Source organism: Rhea americana, unplaced genomic scaffold, assembly GCF_003343005.1.
Source record: "Rhea americana isolate MKP2758 unplaced genomic scaffold, rheAme1 scaffold_19, whole genome shotgun sequence".
In the NCBI taxonomy this organism is placed as follows: domain Eukaryota; kingdom Metazoa; phylum Chordata; class Aves; order Rheiformes; family Rheidae; genus Rhea; species Rhea americana.
In genome coordinates, this window is record NW_028186038.1 from 4,950,704 (window position 1) to 4,966,282 (window position 15,579).

General features: G+C 36.5%; 2 protein-coding genes across 2 annotated transcripts in view; one reads left to right on the plus strand and one right to left on the minus strand.

Moving 5' to 3' along the window:
- Positions 1-15,579, minus strand: part of SYN2 (synapsin II) — a 183,131-nt gene that overhangs the window by 50,428 nt on the left and 117,124 nt on the right. The window contains exon 7 of the mRNA XM_085302561.1: positions 132-194. Within this exon, the coding sequence (XP_085158687.1) occupies positions 132-194 (63 nt within the window). The remainder of the gene's footprint in view (positions 1-131; positions 195-15,579) is intronic.
- TIMP4 (TIMP metallopeptidase inhibitor 4) overlaps positions 14,270-15,579 on the plus strand; it is a 24,017-nt gene continuing 22,707 nt past the window's right edge. Inside the window, exon 1 of the mRNA XM_085302440.1 lies at positions 14,270-14,580. Coding sequence (XP_085158566.1) covers positions 14,451-14,580 — 130 coding nt within the window. The 5' untranslated portion in view covers positions 14,270-14,450. The remainder of the gene's footprint in view (positions 14,581-15,579) is intronic.

Consider the following 15,579-nt stretch of genomic DNA (forward strand, 5'->3'; position numbering starts at 1 on the left):
GATCTGAGACAGAATTCAGATGGGTGAAAAGTTAAAGTCCAGGAAGTAAAAAAAAAAAAAAAAAAAAAAAAAAAGCATATTATTTTAGACAAACACCCAAGCTCCTAACATGCAAGAAATAGCATCTGCACCTTTCCCATGCCTGAATGAGCATGTCCAATCTTCACAACAACAGGAAATGTTGGCATTGTTAGCTAAGAGGGAAAACAAGAAAGAAATATTAGGGATGATAATCATGGGCTAGATAATTGATACAGATCACTTCAGGAAAGTTCTTTACATAACCATGCAAAATYCAAATTTTCCAGTCTCTTAAATCATGCCTGCATGTATTAAACTGATGTAGGAAAAAGAGCGTCTGTCTTGCACTAGTACATTCCTCTTTCTCGCATGAAGTTTTGCCTTTACTTTAAACATGACCACAGAGAGTCCTGCCAAAGCTGTTTTCGCCACATGGGTACTCAAACAGGTATCCACAGATTGTTTGGACAGCTAATTTAAACCTAAGTGTTATTTATACTGAACTGGGATATGTGACAAATTACTCATCTTACAGTATCTCAGCTGATAGCAAAATTACAAGTGACATTGCTTATTTTAGGTTCAATTTCAACAAAATTTAAGTATTTACTGGAAAATGTCTGAGAGATGGTTGGGTTTTTTATTGCAGAGCCATACCAGTTCTTTGGAGCAGTGATGTGCACAACAGATACATTATTTTTTTAAAAAGTTAGTTTATGATTCAGGGAAAAATCCTTCTGGTGAAAAATCATTAAAAAGGAAATATTTGCCATTATTTAGTTAGATCTTGTTTTGAAGAAGCACTGAACAGTTCAATATTCACTATTGATTATTATTCTGCTTCTTAGAAGTTGTAAGGTTTAAAGTCAGGGTTTAATCACAGTAAGAAGGCAGTTATTCAGTGTCAGATTGAAGATRCATCTTTTTTATTTCTTTTTTCTTTTTAATGGCACATGCTGTACCTGCAATAAATTTCATGGACTTCTCTCACAGATTTGAGTGCTTTAACCCCAGTGGGCATCTTTATCCTCCTCCAAATTGCTTATACAGTGTTTGTGGARGGAAGAAAGAGAGATTTTTTTTCACTGATTTCTGCACCAAACCCACAGGTAGGGCTAGCATAACTCTTTTCAAGAGAGGTTCAAATTTGATTTAAAGACTTGCAATTATAAAAAATTAGCGCAACCTCTAGTTAAATGATTTCATTAGTTAAATAAAGATGTCATAGATTTATCTTCTGCCAGGACAGCTTTGAGCTTTGAAATCAAGGAATAGAGCCACAGGCAAGTGGGCCATTCAGAAAATCTTAAAGCTCTAAACCTTAAGACTCTAAAGCCTTAGTGCTCAGTATTAGTATATCTATTATATCCATATTAGTGCTCTATATACACCTAGCTGYGGTGGCCACGTTCCAGTGCCTATGTAAAGGCAACTTACATTTCTTTGTGGAAAGTCTGGATACCGAGACTAGCATTGTAGAAATCAATGAATAGTAATACTTTGAACACTTTTATTTAATTCTTATTAAAGGAACCATTTCAAGAGTTAGTCTTTGATCCAAAATACATTTAATTGTCTTTTACAGAGCTGTTCCAGTCTAACCAATCTAAGTTAAAGGCACTGCAAAACTTAATCATTAAAAAACTTGATTAGTCTCAAAATAGCCAAAAACATTTGCAAAAGCATCATATAGTAAAGATCAGCTATACCGCAATTTAAAAATTAAGTTCTCTTTAAACTGTAGGAATGCAAAGTCCTATGTAGTCAACATCTAGTTACTTATTTATTGCTTTCATATTTTAAAACCAGCTTTTTCTTTTTCTGGTCTGAGGTGGGAGGGGGGGAGGAGAGAAACAAATCATTGCCCGACTCAAGCTTCATAAGGACAGCAGCACATTTTTATGACCGAACTATAAACCACTGAAAGGGGGGTTTTAATGGAAATGCTGGCAGGCCTCTAACTATAGCAGTACAAATGGCACTCCTGTAATTAAGAGGACCACATATTTTCCTGTGAGTCCACAGCTCTGGAATCCTTTGTGAACCACAGGAACAAGCGTTAACTTACAAACACACACGCGTACATACGTATGTATGYATATACTGATGTGTGTAAGAAACCCTTTGCTTTCTCCCTTAGAAAAATGCACTAACATCAGTTAAGGCTATAGGGTTCACTTTGCTCTGGAGTCCAGTATCAAGATTTCCTGTGGTATACCACATCCCAGTACAGACAAAGAGCAGCGGTGGCCGCAGGGGAAGAMGACACCGAATACTGCATTTCAGAAATCAAACAGACAAAAATGCGGTAGCATAGAAGGCAGAGAAATATTAACATATCCCAGTGCTTCTCTCGTTTATATCTATTATTATGGCAGGCCCATGAATCCAGGGCTGGTGAAATTGTACTTTTTTTGGTTTCTGACCAGCCTTTCCTGTGTCCCTCCTTTTACCTTACTTTGCCACCTTTTTTTGGGGGCACCGTACGCAGGCCCTTGTGCAGTGGCTCCACCACTTCTCGCTTTCCGTTGTGCATGCTTCTGTTCTGTCAAGCGGTAATAAAAACTGAAATTGCTCACTAAGATTACAAAAACCATAAATGATTTGAGTCCTTCCTCCATCTCCTCTCAGTCTTTCTTTTGTGCTAATTTCTGTTCTCCACAAAACACACACGCGTAGACATCAGGTATGACACAACTGTGCTGCTAACACTAAAACTCAGTCTCCTTGGACTTTCTTTTAATTTACATTACAGTTACTTTGGAGAGAGAGACTTTCAAAGAAGATCTAGCAAATATGAACGGATATGCTTTAAACAGTGCTGATACTACTGACTGCATGTTTTCTTTGCAATGTATAGTTGAAGGAGAAAAGGTTGTTTTACAGTAATCTTGCTTTGTTTTTTCAAAGGTTTTCTTAAATCCAGGAGAGTACAAATTCTACTGTGGACAACTGAAAACTAAGAGAAAATTTTCAAAAGAGAATTTCAAGAACAGCAACAGAAACTGTATGTTTGAGAACTATGCTGCATGAACCCTTGCATATACCTGTAATAATAAAAGTGTAAATATCATCTATGTACATGGGAATATACTGAAAAGACTGATTAAAAAAATAGTAGCAACTGGAGAAACTGTCACGGCTCTTTGTGGGAATCTTTTCTAAAAAGCAGTTTAGATTTTTATAACTGATGTTTGCTAATACGGTATCTTCGTTTATTCAAAATAATGTCACTGAGTATTTTATCAGCTCCTAAAACTTACAGAAGATGTATTCAGTCTATATGCTTTCATTTCAGCAGTTTTAACTTCTCACATTGTTATTTTATAATACATGCAGAGTTTCATTTCAAAGGAAGCTTAACTCAGAGTAAGTTGCCTGGCTCAAGTCTGGTACTATTTTGATCTGTGAACTTGAAGACATGTTCCCTCAGAGAGTAAAAGGTATATTATGTTGGGCAGATAAAAGGAAGGAGTAAAAAATCTTCTGAGGCAGAATCCTTTTAGAATCTAGATAAGAGAAGTCTATATTCCTAAATTTCAAACTGAGAAACATTTAGCACTGAAGTTTTCCTTTCTGAAATGACTCATTATAAGAGTTTCTGTCATTTATTAATAGCAAGAATTGAATTTGTATACTTAATGTCCAGACAAATCTAATAACTGTTAGCACAGGGCACCTTCAAACTGAGAGCTCATTCATGTTTGATGTTAGTCTTAATGAGTATCACAACTCTAAAACCTCTTGGCAAAACAGCCACCTGCCTATGTGGCAGAGGTCTAACCCAGTCTTGGTTAACTACTACGCTGAAGGGTTCAAGGACAAAAGAGAATGAGGGATTCAATGATAGAAGTGATTAATTCATAATGGAAATATTACAGCATTTATGAGTTTAAAATGTGACTGTAATATCCTATCTGAAGAAAATCTTCCATGTTTTAATAACATAGCTATCTCTTCCATATCCAAGTAACTAYGTGTTAGTATTCTTCTTTCATTTGGATGATGCTTAACTATTTGTTATTACATCATCTTACATATCTACAGTTTATTTTATCATTTTCAAGGCAATGCAGTTGAAAATAATTCTCTTAATGATGTATGCATGTCACTAAAACTGATTCTGTAATGAGCCTAATTCTTTTTTCTTTCTTTTTACATGAATGCATTTGAAGTTAGTTGACCTAGTCCTCAGAGGAGTCATTTTTCTAAAATGACTAGATTTGATCTTTCAACTCCACAGATCTAGGGCACCTGACCAACTGGCTCACACTGCAGTTTCACTGGTGGAGCTTCTAAGTGCTCTGAGATCTGGACTCCACCGGCTCTCCAGGCATACTGGAGGCCCCTGTATAAGGCTTATATTTTTAAATCAGTTGCAGCAGCTGTAGTATGCTTGAATTCTTTTACATTACTGATAATAATATGGACAGTAATCCCTCAACGAGCCTCACAGTCATGGCTTTTCAATTAATTTGTCACCAGAGTTATTTGTACTGGTTCCGTAAGAGCAAAGACGGTACAGAATAAATTCATAACGTACATTATTTTCCTTTCGCTCTTTTGGCTTCCCATACTACTGACAGGCAATGATTATAGTTGTAATGAAACTAGATTTACAACAGATGAAGAACTATCCTAAACTGGAGTTACACTGCTTGAGTTTCTAAAACCTGTGAAAAATTTGATCCAACATTCTCAAAACGCTGAACAAAGACTAATGAAGGCAAGCATGCATTCAAAGCAAATAGTTTTGAAATACACCACAGAAGCAAGTTTCTCATGTCATCAAGTCTCAGCTCAGGTCATGACATCTATTGGATTAGCCAGCTTGAGACCACAAAGCTTTTTGAAACTGTTGGCGTGGGGAGCAGTAAGTTATCAAATCTTCTTCATTAAGGCTTGAAATGTTTGGGATTTTTACTCTTCTGCTCATGTAAGTTAGTATTTCAAACACTCCTTTTCCATGTTGCTAGGATGATTAACAAATTAGGTTTGAACATAAGTTAGGTTCAAATCATTAGTTACTGGTCAGTATTTTAAACGCCTAAAATCTGCAACCTAATACTGTATTGCTCTTCCAAAATGTCAAGATATATTCAGTACAACGTATGGTGTTTTCATAAAGGACTCAGGGCTGGCCTAACTTCTCTTCTGATCCCACTTACTGATGATTACACTGACTGAATAGGGAAATGCTGAAAGTTCAACTAATTTCAGAAAATACTGCCATATAGTCTTTTGTTTTGCTAGAAGATAAGATTCCCAAGTTAAAGTGGTAAAAAAGGCACACCAAATGATATATGCTCAAAAAGAACAAGCAAGAACTGAGAGAACTGCTGTTGACACATCAGCTAAGCATTCAAAAGCAYAGCTTCCAAAAACCCATTCAGCGACAAAAAAGTTTTGAAAGCTCCAGGCCTCAAATCTGGAGATACATCGTGGCAGATAGCTAACTGTGGAAAGAACGTAATACAGTTTGGGGCAGATTTAGAAGCTACTTTGAAAAACAGCTCAAATAAGGTATAATTGTGTCTARCTGGTCTAAAAATTCTAAAAGTAATGAAAACAAAACTAAACATACCCTAGGCAGCTAGAAATCAACAAATAAAAGTTTTCATTTAGAAAAAGGAAGGAAATCATATTCTTCTGGAAGATTTAGTTTTTTAGTCACATACAGAATATTTATACAAGTACTCATTAGTATCATTCAAAAAGTCTGGATGTATCCATTAGCCCACAAGATACAACAGACCAAAAACCATCAAGCCTAGGATGCTCACATTGCTGGGATTATCATTTTGGAATTGCAGTGCAGTAGGAGGTGCTAAAGAAGCAAGAAGATCCTGCTGGGCATGCAACTTGGGAAGAAGAAAAGATAACATTTACAAACGCAGCAGTTTTTCCAATGGCGATGGCAGAAAGCAGTAACGAATGAAACAGGGAGAGGGAAGACTAGGGACATTTAAAGAGCACCACAAAACCTGCTCTATGGAAATCCTGAATTGAAATGTTGTTATAGAAAAGATGCTACAACTCCGAGCAGTTCATTAACAAAACTACAAAGTTCATAAATACTTATCTGATTAATGTTGTGCTCACAAAGAACTGTGCTCTGCACTATTTTTTTTTTTTTTTTTGTCTTTATCTGCCACCCATATTTTCAGTGCACTTCTATGAAAAATAAAAAGTGGAGTCAGTAGTCTGCATTAATGCTTCTTGGTCCTTCTTCTCCTTGAATTCATCAATATGATTTTTTCTCATACTGAAAATTTTGTACTGCACATGTACTTCCAGTGCAACAGCAGCAGCAGAAAAAAAATTGTTACTTCAATGTAACAAGGAGAGTCATGTCCTTCCAATGAACCTGACAAAATAAACATAACTTGTGCTTTAAAAAGAAACAAAATTTATGTTGTAATCAGAGGCAGCTGGCAACACTGTTAGCCTGGTGAATGTAGGTTCACTCTAGGATTTGTGCAGCAATCAGAGACCTGACACCCCCTTGTTACAACCCTATTTCTGCTTTGTTTATTCTTTTCCAAACTTGAGCCAAACCTAAAGCTCCTAGTCAGAAATGCTAAGATTTTTTTCTTTTCTTCACTCCCCCCCATCCCCACCCCGAATAGAGTCTTAGTTTCAGGGTAAGATATGGCTTTACTGTAACAAATTTTGAAGGAAGTGTCTAATTTAAAGATTGACTTTTAGATCACAGCACATATATAGCCAGTTCTGTGCAGGTTCAATGACTAGAATGCCATTCCCATCTATATAGAGAGAGATTCCCAAACGTATGCATACACTTAGGAAACTAGATGATGAAACCAGGCAGTTTTTCTGCATGATAACACTGCACAGAGTTTTCTATATAGAACATGATGACCAGTCACTAAATGCACTTCAATTATTTATTTTAGTTATGAAGCTCATTTACTCTTAAGCAGCTTAAGGCTTGAAAATGAGATGCTGTTAGCTAAATTCTGACCGTTACAGATACGYCAGTTGTTTGACCAACTTACTCCACACACTACAAATTCATGCAGGAAAGCCACCTCGTAACAATTAAGTTACCTTACAGTCAGAAGCACTTCTCCTAAGTGGGGTGAGCATGAAAATTTGAGCAGCTCAGTTGCTTTCATTATTCTCTTACCGACTTCAATTGCGTGAATGGTTGTTACCATTTCCTCCGCATCAGTGTTTGAATTTTGAAGATTCTTCATAGTAGGAGCATACAAAGATAAGTAAGCTGAATCTACCTTCATTTTACTCACATTATTTATTAATCTTTATTTTATTAACCTGGCCACCTAAAGATTCACAAATCTGATTATGCTTTCTACTGCAGAAACCAGTACACCAATCTGAGATACTAACACAACAGGGAGGTCACTGACATGGAGGTTGTTTAATTAACCAGTACACTGAAGGTACAGTCTTGATCTGTGTTACTGTTCGCATTTTACCTTATGTAATGTAAACCATACTTATCTTTTCCCTTTCAGAAATTTTAAGTTTACAAGTCTGATTTACTACCGTGTCATCCTATGATTTTGTTACTTTATGAATTTAAGACGAATCCTAAGAGTTTGAGCTTCATACATTAACTGCTCAAAGGCTTATAAATTCTTTTGAAATTTAAGTAATTTCAAAGAACGTTTAGAGTTACATAATGTATTTTTTATGAGATGTAACTCTAATTCTTGTAAATGTAACTTGAATTCTTGTAGTTAAGATATATTGTAAAATGTAATCAACTTCACATAAAAATAAAACTAAGCAAAGATCATTTGCTAAAATAAAGCCATTTACCAGTAAAATAAAAAATACAGAATAGACGATTTTCTGAGGGTAGTATTCACATAAGCTTTAACATCCTCAATGTTGAGCTGTCTAGAGAAGCCACAATAGGGGGGAAAAAAAAAAAAAAAGCAACACATACACACAAGAAAGATTTTCTAAACATGACTTACCTCAAACTCAGTGTTTAAATATTTATCTTTCCAATAATCCCCAAGAAAAGTTCATTTAACCACTCTAGTTCCATGTAATTTATTTGTGTAATATGCATCAGACTAAATCTAATTTTGCTCTGCTTACTTTGAGGAAAGGAAATTAAAAATGAAATAATGAAGGTAGCTTTTTATTCATTTTCTTCTTTTCCCAGAAGCAGGCAGGAAGAGTCCTAAATCAATAAACAACCAGAAGATGTACTTTCTCTGGTCTATTTGGTTTTAAGAAAATACACTCAAGATAAAAAGTTGGGGTGCAGACACGCAGAAGCACTCTATCTCCAGCAGGGGTAGCTCGACATACTCCTCTCATTGTGAAGCAGAAACATCACTTAAGCCGTTCTCACTCTCAACAAGCAGAAAGAAAAAWTCAGAAATAACTGAGCCAGATTTTCCACTGTCTTGTACCTTGAGAGAACAAAGTAAGTGTTAAATTCTGTCTGTATTGAGGAACATTTGCTCTTCACTTTACACAAGTGGCAAGCCCAAGGAGAGTCTAAAACGGTTGTATTATCTTTTTAGAAATATGGGCACTAAAGAAATCTAAAAGCTGAAGTGGAGGAAAAGAGAAGAGCTTAAATTTAATTAGTTTGCATGGTCACCAAAGAGAGAGAAATAGAGCTCAACTGTGATTTCTTGATTCCAAGCAGAGAGTTCAGATGGCTTTTAAACAAACTGCAATCCCGACCGGCACCCAGGAAGGCTGGGCCAGCCCAGCTCCTGCTGGTATTAACAGCAGGACGCAACGCTGGGTCTCCTGGGCACCCCTGGTGCCCAGTTCCCTCCTCTGCCATTACTACAAGCTCATAAGAACGGGTCTCTGGGTACTCACTGAAATCAACACCAGTTTTTACATGAGTTTAGCTTATAAAAGGACAATCTGAACCAGAATAGTGATCTAAATCAATAGTTATCTAAATCAACAAACAAGTGACTTGATGGTAGAAAATCCTTATATTTTTTCCTTTATTTTTAGTGCCTGTACAGTGTGAAATTAGAAATTGTCATGAACAAGAAAACAGGGAATAAAGTATAATAGTAATGAATCAAAAAGAGCAGTTCCCACAAATTTCTAGAGATCCTTGAGTAAAAATTCTTGAGAAGAAAAAACCTTTGCAGATACAAATTATATTTTGATTCTGGCACATCAGAATCAATCCATTCAAATTATTCTGCCAATTATTTTGCAAACTGCTCGTTCTTAAACAAAACAACATTTTATCATCAGAAAGTTACCCAAATTACTATGACCATACACAGTATGCGTTTTTTATTTTACTCTTAGGAAGTGAGAGCTATAAATACCATCCCTTTTGAAGTGGGCTATAGCACATATAAAGGTACTGGAATTCAAAATCCATGAAAGGCTCATATATTTTGTGAAATACTACTCTAAATTTGATTTTTCTACACAATTATGCAATTTTGTAAGGRATGCATACTGTGGCTATACTATGCACATTGAAAGCAGTTTTAGGAAAAACACAACATAAAATGAAAACTAGAGAGAATACCAGAACTCCAATAGAGCAGAAGAGTGACAGATAAACTATCAGTGAGGAGAATCCTGCCTGCAATCATTCTAAAATAAGATTCCTTTGCCACACTGCAGAGAAAAAGATAGCAGTGGATAAAAAAAGTCATAATCTGTAAACYGTCAGGAGCTAATGTACACAGAACAAGCTGTCTAACCAAAAGACACTGCGTAGATTCAAGCTGCCTGACGTCTGGAAGGGACAGCAAGCTTTCTGCTGCACGTTCTTATTCTCTTCTTTATAGYGAGCCTTTGGAAAAGCTGTCTGAGCAATCCCCACGCAGCCAGTTCCAAGCCCCTTGACATAACTCAAGGTATCAAATTCAATGCTGTCCCCCAAAATACTCGTGATCAGTACCCTGTAACCTGCCCAACACTGCCTCTTAGCGAAAGTGCAGTATAGAGAGAAACAGCAGTGCTCTGAGACCGCTCCAGTGCAGGTCAGCAAGAGTCAGTGTTCCTGGAGGAATATCCACAGGATATTCCTGAAATGCGGCAAGAGGCACAGAGGTGAGATGAGAGAGCAGGCTGAAGGGGGAATGGACAGATGAGAAGCACAGAGCAGAAGCGAACTGACAGTGTTGCCTTTCCCCATGCCAACTTTAAGGCTAATGCACCTTCCTCGCTACCTTTCCCCCCGGGAACTCCAGGGAAGAGAGCAGAGTATTGCAAAGACTACGCGACTCGGCTCAGGAGTTCACGCGAAGCAGCGGCTCACTCCACCTGATTCTGCACACGTGTAACATTTAATAGTGGGAGATGTAGTATTTTTCATACAGGTCTCTAGGGGGCATTAGAAGAAAAAGAAATGATTATAATTAATGACCATTTATTTTGTCCAGAATACTAAGGCTAGATTTTAAAAATTAATAAGGATCATGACAACCAGCAACTCAAAAGCCCCTTTAGAATTACAAGAAGTTGTATACAAAATCAGAGGCCCCATTGAAAAGACATTATAAATCTGACTGTAGCCAGGCTTCATGCCCTCCTTCCTTTCTATACTGTACCCATCAATAAATACAGTGAATTATTCCCAATCCTCCTTATTTTTTATATTTCACTAGAAAACAGAAATGAGTGRATACTGGATGATTTAACTAGAGAGAAAAGAGAAAGTGCCAGGTGTTTTTTCTACTGCGTCAATGATGAACTGAAGGAGTCAGTGACAATGTCCCTTGATAAATGAAGTTTTCTATTCCTTATTGGCACGTATTAGTTGTATCAGAATATAACTAAGGAGCAGGAACCATTTAATGCTGCTACTCACGCTTCACACTTCATTAGAGTTATGACATAATTTGCTATGATATCATGGCTTATTTATCAAACCAAAGGAAATGCCATATTATAACAACATACAGCATAGTGAAAGAGGCCCTGTATTGTCAGTCCATCTGCACAAATAGTAAAAAGACCAAGTGTTTCTTTTACTTTAGTTTGCATATAWTTATAAAATGTTGGCTACTATTTCTGTGCTATTATTTAAGATAAAACATTATTTTGTTTAAAATTTGGGCAAGAAATATCTCTCTATCTTTTTGGACTAATAAGCTTTATATTTTACACTGTCAAAATCTAGACTGTAAGGGAGAATGAGTGCTGAGGTTTAGAGTTTTTTTTTAAACTCTCTGAACTTAATTTTCTTGATACAATGAAAAATTATARCAATACACAGTAGAAAAAAGCACAGTACAGCTTGAAGCTAAGATCTTAGTGATACTGTTAAGAGGTAATAGGTATCCAAATGCTATACAGGTATCAGTAGGAGCTAAAGGTGATATTTGGCTTCTCTGGTAATTGGGCTTAAAATACATTTTCCTGCATTTATGAGAGGATGTTCCTGAGTACAGAGATTTTTGGGACATATTACGACCCCTTTCAAATGTTAGGATGTAAACAGTTTCCAATTAGAAAAGCCAGCTCCTTTCAAATGACATTTGGACTTAACGTAAGATATTTAGAAGCCATACTGACTCCCCCAAAATTGCCAATAAGCGGTAAGATGATAATACTGCAGCCACCTGCAATTACTATTCAATTCAACTACCTTATTCACATCTATTATACTGGCTACAGGTAAAATAAACTATTTGAGGAAGAAACTGTATTTTCAAAACCATATAAAAATTGTGAAATACTGACTTTGTGCCATCAGCTAAAAAGCTTCAGTCTCCAAAAGACAAGACAAYAACTACAATTTCAAGAATTGTCCTGCTTCCAACTATTGTTTTTATATATAAACAGATTTTCAGATGTAATATTAAATGAAAACAGAAGACCAAAGACATAACTATCTTTGGACTAAAGATGAAGTTGACAGTATGGGCAAGTCCCTGTACCCCAGAACTGCCAGGTCCTTTATTTTGTGGCTTCTTTATTTTATGACCTGTTGTTCCAGCTACAGATTTCACTGAAATACACATGACCACTGAAAGGTCTCACTGCTGATTGCATATTCCAAGCATATTCCTTCTAATCCTGCCTAGGTYGAGAGAGACCTACAGCTGGAATGTCTTTTACAGCCACTCACCTCTCTAAGTGTAACCACACTTTAAATGTTCCACCTAGGTACAGATGGCTTTGAAAGACTCTTAAAAATCTAATTGCATTGTTCCAAAAGTAGCTGCAGGCAATACTATATAAGATTGTGATTTAAAAAAAATTATATTTTTACAATTACCATTTGAGATTTAGCTTTACTGTGTTTACATTTCTTGCTTACATTAACTAAGCTTTACATATTTAATTCCTAACTATGTCTACAAGATAGTTGTGAATGAATTTTTTACACATCACAGAATATTTTTATATTTTGTTRTRTATTTTATTAAATATAGCATTAGGGTGGTGTAACTGCATATAAGAGTCTGTAAGGCATAGAGACTAACTTCTGATATACTTATTCTTGACAATATTAGGCAAAACGTGCCTTAGTTCCCCACCATATAGACAGATAGGCTTTCTTGATGCAACAGAAGACTTGTTTGCCCAGCATATTTAGTTATTATTTGAGTTTTACTGAGACAGTAATCAAAATGGTCTATTTAAATCATCTAAGCCAGCAGCCRTATGATGTCATCTTGAAACAAATCAATGGCTCTCAATTAATTCCTTCATCACTTTCCATTCCTACTGCCTTAAGTTAGACTTTGAAATCAATAGTCCTAGAACTATTGACCACAGAGGCCATTAAAATACCTCCTTGGGTTTTTTCGCTACCTTCTTGTAGCTTGAACTGCCTGGGTAGGGTTTCAGCCTCACTTTTCTTTTNTTAATCTTATATCTTTTCACTCACATGAAAAGCTCCTGAAAGAAGTATTTCTTTCAGGTAAGAAAGGAAAAGTACATTGATATTAATAAATCTGGTTATTTTCAGCGATTAGTCCTGGACTTGGATCCAATCTTCTTATTTGAAGCCAACATGTCAGACCAAAAGGAAAAAAAAAACCCTCAAAACTTTGCTACTTGAACTAAGTTAGGACATAATACAACAATTAGGATGTTAACACAATGTTCCTGGTTTGGTTTTGAATCTAGATCCAAACTGTAAAGTTAAGACTCAATTCTAATAATTCTGAGTATCTGCACAGTCATCTTTGTTTTTAACAGAGAGACTCTGTTAAACAGACAAACCAAAAAAAAAAAAAAAAAAGAAAATCAGAGCAGCGCTATGGAACATATCCATCTCTAAACTTAACAGCTGCTTTACATACACTAGAACTCAGCAAAATACATTTTTGTAAGTATTGACTGAAGTAGCTGAATTTATTTTATTGAATTTTTCACTTCTCAAGCTTGAATTGTGAAGTAACAAAACAAGTAATCCTTTAAGCAGTTTTGCCCTCCATGTCAGTCTACCTATGTATTTTATTACCCTCTCTAATCACACTTTAACTTGCTCCTTTATGAAAGGATTTCTCCATAAAAGGAGAGTGTATGCACGTGGCACAGATATCCAGATTGTTATAGCAGCAAAGGATCTGAAGCCGAAAATATTTCCAAGCTCTTTCAAATTTATGTCTGTTTCACATGTAATATAAGCTGGAAAATGCAGATAGGTATCTATGTTGATTCAGACTTATTAACAGGGCATTCAGAGTAAGAGCTGTACCTGCAACATAATATAAGCGGTGTATTTTCCCTTATTTCAAATTACATCTGTGACAAAGCAGTTAAAAATGGCTTTTTTCCAGCTTTTAATTCATTATTCCTTGTAATTACTGATTGTTCAAAGCTCACAAATAAAGCATTGAAACATTTCCTTTTCATGAATGAAGTTCTGTCCAGCCTGCAAACAGGCACATCATTTCAAGAAAATGCACAGAAGTGCAGGGGAAGATCAGGGACTGCAAATGAAAACACAGTTTAAAAAAGGATAGTTTTGTTTACTTGACCAAAACAGAGAAGGTAGCAGAACTGTAAATGCAGACTGGAAGGAAATTTACTAGAAAAAGATACAGTCTCTGTTCTGCTGAAGATCATGAAATCAGCTTCAGATCCTTGCAAAAGATGTTTTTGCAAAGGCTTCTGATTATTAATAGTTATACTGACTCATAAGAGCAACATCTCAATGCTTACTAAGGTTACCTCTCTTCTGGTACAAGAACTTGCACCAATGATGTGCTTTTTCCTTAAAGGAAGGCGGAGTTACGAGTTAGTGTCAGGGCCATAAATAAGAGGGTCTTATGTCAGGGAAATTAGAAGTCAGTTAACATAAGCCTATACTCAGACCGAGCATTAGAGGGCTTTTCTAAACCATCCAAGTCTGTTGAAACTGAGCCACACACAGAAGAAATCAGAGAGTTATTTAGAAGTGTAGTTAGAGAAGCAGCAATAAGAAAGGGTTTTCTCACGGCTGACGGGCTAGCTGTGCTCGAGGCAGCATGAACCCTGCGCTCGGGACCCTGCTCTTCCCAGCGCTCCTGCTTCTGGCCCCCCGAACGCAGGAGCTGGCAGAGGCGTGCAGCTGTGCCCCGGCCCATCCGCAGCAGCTCATCTGCGATTCTGCTCTAGGTGAGTCACAACAGCACCCTGCTCTTACCGCTGACGGAGGGAAATGAAACAGCGAATCTAACTGCTGTGGTACTTTTCTGTACAGCAGCAGTGGAATATGTTTAACCAGGTGGCTTAGCCTCTCGAAGGATTCTGAAACAAAATGACTGCAAAATGCCCTCTGAAACAGAGGGCTATGGAAAAATATTGGCAGTAGTTGTTCTGCTTTTCTTGTTTCTCCAGAATATTTTGTGGGTTACAAATTGTTGAAACTGCTGTATTATTTAGTGCTCTTTCCTTTTTAACAGGAACAACTTCTATATYAGCTCCTAACTTAGAGTAAGAAGTTCTTCTTCTTAGGGAAGAATAGCTATACTTTCAAAGGGCTACTGCTAACACCTATAGCAGAATATTCCGTCTAAATACAGACCCACTACATATAAACTATGCATATAGGTCCAACCGGCTGCATAGTGCTCTGGAAATCAAAAACCAAAAAACATTAACGGTAACACACTGAAAGACTTGATCTTTGTTCTGCTACRCTACAATTTCTTTAAAATTGCTTTTTGTCATTTTTGTAAAACACTTGAGCAGGAATCTGATAGGCCATTTATTTTCTGTTGGTAATCTGCCTACAGGGGTCTGTATAAATGTGACTTTCCAGTCTTAGGACAACGGTGTTTTATGATATTTGGTCAACATTGTAGTTGTCAAACTTACAGAAACAAACTAAAGATCTCAAAATTAGACTGCATGAGTATAAAAAAATGCGACATTCTAGAGTCTTTTGATTTCATTAGCTCAAGCTGAGGCTGGTTAGCTTCCATCTAGTGTGAACAGTAAAATGTAGAACATGAGTTTCCAAAGTGTCACAAAATTAGCATCTCTATGGGGCAGGCAATACCTTCTGCATACTGATTAATTGCTTTTATACCCTGACAGAATATCTTTGTAGCCATGACAAACTCTAAGCTCTGTTTGTGGCCATCAGTTAAATTGTTTTTTAATCTGGCTGTG